This window comes from Melospiza georgiana, chromosome 2 (genome assembly GCF_028018845.1).
Source record: "Melospiza georgiana isolate bMelGeo1 chromosome 2, bMelGeo1.pri, whole genome shotgun sequence".
NCBI lineage: Eukaryota > Metazoa > Chordata > Aves > Passeriformes > Passerellidae > Melospiza > Melospiza georgiana.
The window spans coordinates 101,725,937-101,734,860 of record NC_080431.1 but is presented as its reverse complement, the minus strand read 5'-3'; the positions used below and the strand labels follow the sequence as shown (position 1 = coordinate 101,734,860).

Here is an 8,924-nt window from a genome sequence, read left to right as displayed (position 1 = left end):
ATTCACCAATATTCTTCTTCCTTTATCCTCTTTCTGCTTCTTCTGTTCCATGTGTGGTTCTTCCAGACCACATACCAAAATACCAAATCTAACCATGGCCTGTTACAATTTCTGTAAGGAAGTAGCAATTGATGCAGACCATTCTTTGGTCATCACTGTGGGTATTTATAGTACATCAGATACTTTGATGTCCATGTGACATGGTTATTCAAGATCAACTTGCTGCACATGCAAGCCTGGAGCAGCAGCCACCTAGCCTTACTGAAAGTGTTCTCAATGCAAACACCTACAGAGTTAAAGGAGAAAAATCATACTTTTGGGTTGCAATTAAAATAATTGCATCTTGCGTCCTCTTAAAATCCTGCATCAGGATGAGATATTCATAAAATCTATGATCTCACCTCTGAAGGGAGAATGACACATAGACTTGTTAATGTCGCTGTAGAAGTCCACTTTTAAATTGGCCAAAAATCCATAGTTCCTCCTCCTAACTGACCTCACACCAAATAACAAGCTATATCATCACAACACCCTGATGTACAGAAACCTCAGAACTCTTCAGTTTGTAATTTGGACACAGCTATACCAACCAGGCAAGCAAGTTCCAAGCTCTGCCAGAGAGAAGTGCCCAAGTGAGGGGGCACAGCTATGACAGCTGACCTGAACTGGCCAAAGGGATATCTTCTGCCATAGAATTTCATGCCTAGTATATAAACTGGTGGAGTAACACAGAAAGGGATCTGATTGTGGTTTGGAGATGGGTTGCGCATCAGTAAGCAGGTGCTGAGCTATTAATTGTGCATCACTTGTCATTCATGGGTTTTCTTTCTCCCCCTCTGTCTCTCTCTCTTCCTTTTTTCTTACTATTTTTGTTGTTGCAGAATTATATTTTACTTCATTTCCACTACTAAACTGTCCTTATCTCAACCAGCAAGTGCTACATTTCTTTTCTGATTCATCCTCCCCATCCCACCAGGGTGGGGAGAAGTGAGTGAGTGATTGTGTAGTGCTTAGTTGCCAGTTGGGGTTAAACCACAACATCCTCCCAAGTCACCCAGCCTTGCTTTCACTGGCCATACACTTTCTTTTATCTGCCTTAGCTCCAGAGAAAGCTCCCTGGTCAGACAAGCCAGTCTTCTGCCTCACCAGTTTGACTTCCAGCATTTTGGAATTACATGCTCCCATGCTCAGAAGGTGGTGTTTAAATTTTGACCACAGTGGTAGATCCCAGCATCTTCAAAACCATTTTCTCAAGGGGCCTTACAAACTACTTCCCTGAGCAGCCTGAAGTCTAGTATTCTCACATTCAGAATTTTGCTGGCTATTTTCCCCCTGTCACTAGATATTTTAAATTCAGCTGCTTCATGGTCCAAAATGTCCCCCAATCACCCATTCACTCATGAGACCTTCTTGTTAGCAAGCAACAAATCAAGGAGGATGCCTTTCTTAGTCACCTGCCTTAGTACCTGCATCAATTTATACTCATTACTACTCATCTCATACCCATCCTGTGCATGCTTCTCAATGGAAGAGGAAAAATACCTCTCCTCTCAACATCAGAAAGGCTAAGTGCCCTGGCATTCCTGCCCTTGCCAGTGAGGCTGAGAAAGAGGATCTGCTGCAAATAGGTATTTTGTGGGGAGGCAGAGGGAGATGGTGCGGGAGTAACTGTGGGATGGAAGTTCCTGTTTCGAGTATTACCTTATGGAGAGAGTCACATTACAATTCATGTTATATTTAGACATACAGATTGTTTAAGCTTACAAACAACACCACCAGAAATACACATTATTAAAATATAACTCTAAAACTCCCAGTTTTTAATGGCCCTCCTATTTTTCCTACTTCTGTATTCAATCAATAAAAATGTTGGGAAAAATTGAGAAAGAAAAACCTTTCTTATCTGTTATATTATTATATACATTTTTTTTATTGTGTTTCTTTGTTTTTCTGTCTTGTGCCAAAAGAAAGTATCAGCCAGAACACTTAGGTGTGGAAATGCAAGTGGCATCTGAAATAAACAAATTTAAAGCAGTTAACAATGACAACATCAACCAGAGATGTCACAAGACTAGTTGCCAGAAAAGAAAAAGGGCTTTGATCAAGAAGGGAGAAGCTGCCCAGACTACTGCAGACAGAAGCACTCAGCAAGGTGAAATGTGCCGCTTCTCTCAAAACAGACATCATCACATCAAGCGGAGAACCTGCCTCTGTCATGCTCAGAGGTTTAGGCTGCCATTACAAAAGGTTTCACTTGAAATACTCTCATGTGTTCAGTGAGTCTGTACTGTGAAACAGAGTGGGGAACAGACACCGGTGTTTATTTTTCTTCACTTCTTCAGGATGTCCCTAAAGTCAGACCCATTCCTATCTCAAGTGTTTAGTCTCCCATCGGCTGCTGTGGGAGAGGGACCTGCCTGGGGAGCAAGGAGATGAAGGAGGGCTTAAGGCTCCTCTGGAGAACCACAGCACAGCTAAAGAAACAGTGGGAAGGATGCTTTCCTTGTGTGATCTAATCTTACATGCTTTTCACTTCCAAATTCTGTCTAAATTTTCTTCTGGGGACAGGTGGTATTCCTCAGGCTCCAGCCCTGGCTAGAGCAGCTAATACCCAAGGTACAGAAAGGGTGGTCACCCCAGGCTTGGGTGGAAAAGGTCCTCAAACTGATATAGTACAACATTAGAGAGGAGCCCTAAAGTCTTCAGGAAGGAGCCAGCTCAGACAAAAGCCCAGGAGGGAGATGAAAGGCAACGTGAGAAATCTATTTGGAAATTAGCAGTGAATGCGTCTGAACTTCGGCTATGCTCTAGTATAGCCGCATGTTCCTCCTTTCTTATCAGCTTTCCCACTTTCTCTTCTTTTTATTTTCCATTCCTGTCTTTGTCGTTCCACCTATCTTGTGCCTATTCCTCTGCCTCTCTGCTGTCCTGCTCCCCCTCCTTGCTTTCACAAAGCAGCCTGGAAGCTCTAGAGAACGTGATCTCACACACCTTCCCATTTTAGCGCCTTCTCTTTCTGTGCAGAGATCAGTGCAAACCAAGGTGAATGTCAACTAAATATCAGTTCTGGCAACACTTTCTATTCAATTTTGAATTATTGGATTTCAAAGTAATTGTGCCTTTTATCTTGGGATATAACATCAAAGAGGTATAACTTCCAGGCTTTGACAGTTTCCACAAATGAGGTTCAGGATTTTTTCTTTAGGATAATTTGATCATGTGCATCATAACAGTATAGACAGGGAGACTAGACCTAAACAGTTTCTTGGAGAAGCTTGTTGTAAGCCTGAGAATTGCTCATAGCTATGGCATTTTTCAGGCACTGCCAGAAGTAGGGCTGAGACTGAGGATTAGTTGGCCATTCCAGAACTGAACTTCTGCACAGCCTCTTCCTCAGACGCACATAGCGGGACTTCTGCAAAACCTTCTCAAGAAATATCAAGATGATGACATCCATTTTTTCATCCAGAAGCCGCTGATGAGCCATATAAAATGTAGTCTTGAAGCGGCCACTTCTAATATACCTGTTGGTCAGCACAAATATGGTCTTTTTGCTCAGCTGAATGCTCTGGGAAAGGTTGTCAAAGACTGGCTGTCCTGGGAGCCAGTCCCTTCCTTCCAGGCATAAATTGAACTGCCTGGCTTTTTGGTTTTCCAGCCTTTCAACCAGCTCTTGCAGCACCCACTCATTCACAGCGGGGTCTTCATTGTCATAGGCAATAAAGGCGTCGTAGCAAGCAGCTGGAGAAGACAAGCGCCGGTAGCCCTTCAGCTTGGCAGTGCAGTAATGGTAGCTGTACCACACATCCCAGAAGTACAGATGGCTCATCACTGGGATCACCATTAAGGCAAGGATGGCTGAAGCTGTCAGAGCATACAGGATCAGGTATGATGTGTCCAGCTCACAGGTGTACAGATCCAAGAAAACCACGCTCCTTCCCTTATGTGCCCCAGGGCCAGCACAGGTGACGTCAGTGGCCAGAAGAGGGATGGTGACCTGTGTCCGATTGATCCACCAGACAAACCACACAGCCTCACAGTTACACTTGAAAGGATTGCCGTGCAAAAGCAGCATCTCCAGGTTGTTAATGACATTTTCAGGAAAGCTAGATTTCTTAATAACTTCAATCTTGTTTGAGCTGAGGTCCAAGTACCTCAATTTAAAAGCGCCTCTGAGAAAATGTTTGGTTAGCATTTGAATGCGATTATTTCGGAGCATCAGTTCTTGGAGAGATGAAGAGCAGTTGGACAGTTCTCGGGGAACATTAGTCAGAAGGTTATTGCTCAGGTCCAGAGTTACTAGGTTCTTCAGAGAGGGGAGGTTTCCCCAGATAAAACTCTTCAGTCGATTATTTGTTAAGTTGAGGATCTTGAGACTGGGAGGCATTTCTTCAAAAACACTATGAGGCAAAAAACTGAGCGAGTTGAAGGAAATATCCAGTTCTTCCAGGCTGGTCAGATTCTTGAAGAAGGACAAGTACCTAGAATTGCCATCCACCCATAAAGCATCTAAACGATTTCCTCTGAATTCTAAAATTCGAAGAGATTGACTTTCCATTCCCACATCAATAGTGGTAGAAATGTCATTCTCATTCATCATCAGCTTCCTCAAATGGGCTAGGTTTTTCATAAAACTAAGCAACTGAGTAACACCTTCTGTCATAAAATAATGCTGGTTATTGCTCAGATCTAGAATTTCTAAAAGTTTTAGTTCTTTGAAAGATGTTTGGTATAGCAAATCGACTCTGTTGTTAGAAAAATCCAGATATTTCAATTCAGACAAGTAAGAGAATTCACTTCCATTTAAAGTTTGACTTATTGCATTATCTGACAAGTTGAGACATTTGAGGGAGCCAAGTCCTTGGAAGTCTGAGGGATTAACAAAAAAAACATTGTTTCTGCTTAAGTCCAAAGTTTTTCCATAGTTTAGGCAATCTTCCTTAACTAAAGATTGGTAGGAAGATGCTTCTATGTCTTTGGAACGGCAACTTCGCTCATACTCATCATACCTGAAATAATGCATCTCTTGTTGTAATTGCCTGTTGGATTGCTCAACTGAAATGCCAGGATTAGAGCAAAATCCACAGAAGTTGCTTTCCCCAGAAGAAGGAGAAATTTTATTCACTGAGAGGTCAATGAACTTAAGAGCTGGGAATTCTTTAAAGACTGTCATGTCTGCAACTTTAATAAAATTAGTCCCGAGATCCAACATGGTTAGATTCCTAAGACTGAGCAGTGGATGTAGATCTCGTGCCCTCAGTTCTTTAAAGACATAACCCTTGAGCCTCAGAGTTTCCAGGTTAGAGAGGGAGGAAAATGTCTTAGAAAGGTTCAAGTAGGGAGAATACACCTTCAACTCAAAGTTAAAGGACAGATCAAGCTGCACAAGGCTGGGAAGAAATGTCAAGAACTGGGCATCTCCAATCTCCCTCACAAGGAAATTTTGGGAGAGGTCAAGTTCTTTCAGATTCTTGAGGTTTTTAAACCAGCTGCTGGGTATGATCTGAAGAGAGTTACTGTGAAGCCGCAAAATCCTTAAATTTTCCAAGGAGTCAAAAGCATTTGAATGTATCTGAATTGAGCTCTTGGGACAGGGAATGCAAGGATATGGGGCATCATAGCAACGTGGGCAATTGCCACTTAGGTCAAGAATTTCTAGGTTGGGAAGGCCTCTTAAATCCTGTTCTTGAATCTCTTGAATCATGTTGTTGTAAATATACAATTCCTTTAGAGTAGATGACAAATTGGGTGGGACTTGTGTTAAGTTATTGGACTTCAGGGATAGAATTGTTAACTTTTTCAGTGCCAGGAAGGCTGTTTCCTCAACTTCAAATGAAACATTGCATGGATTGCGGTAGTAACAGTTCTGTCCAAGATACAATACCTCTATGTTTGCTAGCTCTGAGAAACTGGCTTTTTGGATAGAAAAGATATGGTTTGCTTCCAGGCTCAGCAAGGTTAAAGTAGCAGGAAGACCTCGGGGTATTCCTCCCAACTGGTTTGCATCCAAATACAATGACTTCAGTCTTGTCAGGGCAGCAAAACTGCCGTTCTCAATTTTCAGTGGGCTGGTGCACACTTTATTTTTGGGCCCCAGTTTGACAGGCACACAGTTGCATCTGAAGTCAATTTCCTGGAGGTTTTCAAGATGATCAAAGGATGTTGGGTAGATGTGGGGAATATGGTTAATACTCAGAGTAAGGTTGGTCGCGTTTCCAGGGATCCCTCTGGGGACTTCTGTAATGCGCCGGTCGGTGCAGTCCACTGTCACAGTATCTTCTGAAGATTTAACATCACAGGGTAAAGTTTTGGGAAACCAAGCCCCTGACAGCAGCATTGGGAATATGAAGAGCAAGATAAACGACAATGCATTGGACATCTTTGCACAAGGTACCTAAAACCAAGGAAAAACAGAGGTATTAGTTTAATGTAATGGGAATATTTCATCTATACACTGGGTCAGACTTACGATACATCTAAATTCTGGTTCTTGTATCACACTGATGAGGAATGAATGTGCAAGCAGCATTAGAAGTTTCAGGAGGCTTACACTGGTATTTCCTTTCCTTTTTTTTTTTCCCAGAGGACACAGCATTTTATGCATGTGAAGAACATTATGAGACTAATGAAAGTGTGTCTAGCCTAGCCAAATGGCCCCTGATACCCCAGCAATTGCCTGTCTCCATCTTTTATGGCGGAGCAATGTACCCCAGGGCCAAGAACATTGGCCAAGGTAAGTGCCCATGGTGCATAGCAGACAGCTGATAGGAAAACCATAGAGGCTCCTTGCACTGCAAGACATTTTGCTCCATCACCTGGGTACCCTTTTCTGTGCATCTGACAATGCACACCACAGTAGACCATGAAATGCTGGCTGTCACCAGCCATGGACACCGAACCTGCAGTCAGAGAGGGCAATACTGGCAGCCACTGCACATCAAAGTCCACCTTTAAAATAAGGAAGGTGCAGGAATGAGACCTACAGCCATGAGATATGCTGTTACATATGTGGTAAGGGGATTTCCATGAGATCTGTGGCTAAGGGCTTACTCTGGGCATGATGGTGTGCTGAAGCGTGATACGTTATCAGGCAGAAACAGGCAACCCTTTTACCCTCAGTCAGCCAGGTAGAAGAGGAAGTGATGCTAAAGTTTCACAATTCTGTACTTTCCTTGTGCAAGACCTAAAGTCTTTGTAATCACTTTGTTGCTCTTGGTATCCCTCATTTACATAGAAGGGATTTCTCTCCGTCCCCTATTAAAGACAGCTGTAACAGGATATTTGACCACAGTCTCGCTTCCACTTCTCCCCAAAAGAAATTTGTATGTTGCCAGTCTAGTGTATTTATTAATTATCCAATAAATTGCATTGTTAGTGAATCTGTGTTCATGGAAGTTCTTATTGAACTAAACCAGACTTGTAGTGAGTAATCAGTAACACTCACAACTGGTGAATCTGTTCAGGAATGACATGAGGCTTGTAGTGTAAATCAGACTATTGTTGCATCTGGGAACCTGACCAGACTTAGTAGTATTTATTTGGCTCAAATCAGAAATTAAGCTCAAACACACCCAGCCCCTCTGATTTCTGTGGACCAGCTGGAAAGCAAGGGAGGTTATTTTATGCCAAATTGCTACATACTTAATGCAACAGGAGGAAAAGCTAATTAGGTTCAACATTTAAAGATGTGATAATCCAAAATAAACACTGTCCAAGCATTAGAGCATGACATGGGCAAAGTATGATTGCAGTCTATATTGAAGACACAAAACATGAACAAGACTTTCTACATGAACTTGCATGCAGCCATTGCACTCCGGCCCTTAATTTTTGGTGCTTACCCAAAAGTAAGTGCTTATTGTCATTAACCTAGGCTGCACTGACATTCAAGAGAGGAAGGAGGGAAGGAAGAGAGAGACTGAGAGATCCCTCTCCAGCTGCTGCTTGGCTCTGAAGATTGAGAGAGCTCTGGCTTACTACACACCAAACAGAGAGTAATACTGCACATTTAGGTGTCTGTAACTAGGTGCAAAGAATCTGAGGTTTGAAAGTCTTTATGAATATACTTGTAAATTTCTCTTGTATTTCAGTTTTTTTAGGGACCTAAGTGTGGTTGCAGAGCCAGCTTAGCTTTTTGTGCTTCACTTCTTTGTACATTCTCCCCTTTCCTGATATTTTTTTAAATGCATTAGCTATTTGAACTGTATAGAGTTACATTCTGGTGCTGTATCTGACTATTCACATGTGTAAAACCTTGCATCTGTTATAGTACCAGAAAAAACCAAAAATACTTCTAAACAAGAGCAAAAAGCAATGCTGTCTTGTGCAATGTCTTTGCAATGAGAGGCTTGCTTAATAGCACAGCTAGAGTATGGGAGCTGTTCTTTTCTCTGTGATCTATGCTTGGCTTTATAAGAAGTTTGAAAAGAACTAATCTACTGATCTTAACTGACATGTGCATAAACTCTTAATGATTTAGGGTGTTCTTCAAATATTCAGCAGCACTACAGCTATGTGTTTCTGAAGGAAGGTTTTCTGTAAAGGTTCCATGTATTTGTTCATGTGGACAAATGTTAGAGGAACACCTCAGAAGTTACAGAAAGTAGAAAATATATCATGCTCATTCTGAAGTACAGGAATACAGATAAATCCTTTCCTTTCGTAATTGTCTGCAGCTTCTAACCACAACAGTAAACTGAATCATTTGGAAAACAGAGAAGCAGAATATTTTCTTGAAAATCTTCCACAACAGTTCCAGTCAAAAATGTCTACAAGCAAATTTAAAATAAAAGTTTAACATACCATATTCTTTGCGCTTCTAGGTCTGACGGATTAGATTCTGGAAGAAACCATAAACTGGAACAGAAGAGAATAGCATCAAAGTTGTTTCCAGAGGTTCATCTGAGGCGTAGGGGAGAATGTAA

General features: G+C 41.9%; 1 protein-coding gene across 1 annotated transcript; it reads right to left on the bottom strand.

The window, feature by feature from the left end:
* Nucleotides 1-3,253: 3,253 nt before the first annotated feature.
* Nucleotides 3,254-8,618, bottom strand: LOC131080197 (toll-like receptor 7). Its single transcript, XM_058018337.1, has 2 exons — nt 8,590-8,618; nt 3,254-6,344 (listed from the first exon to the last, which is right to left on the bottom strand). Exons 1-2 carry the CDS (start codon nt 8,616-8,618, stop codon nt 3,254-3,256), a joined length of 3,120 nt encoding a protein of 1,039 aa, XP_057874320.1.
* Nucleotides 8,619-8,924: the final 306 nt, after the last annotated feature.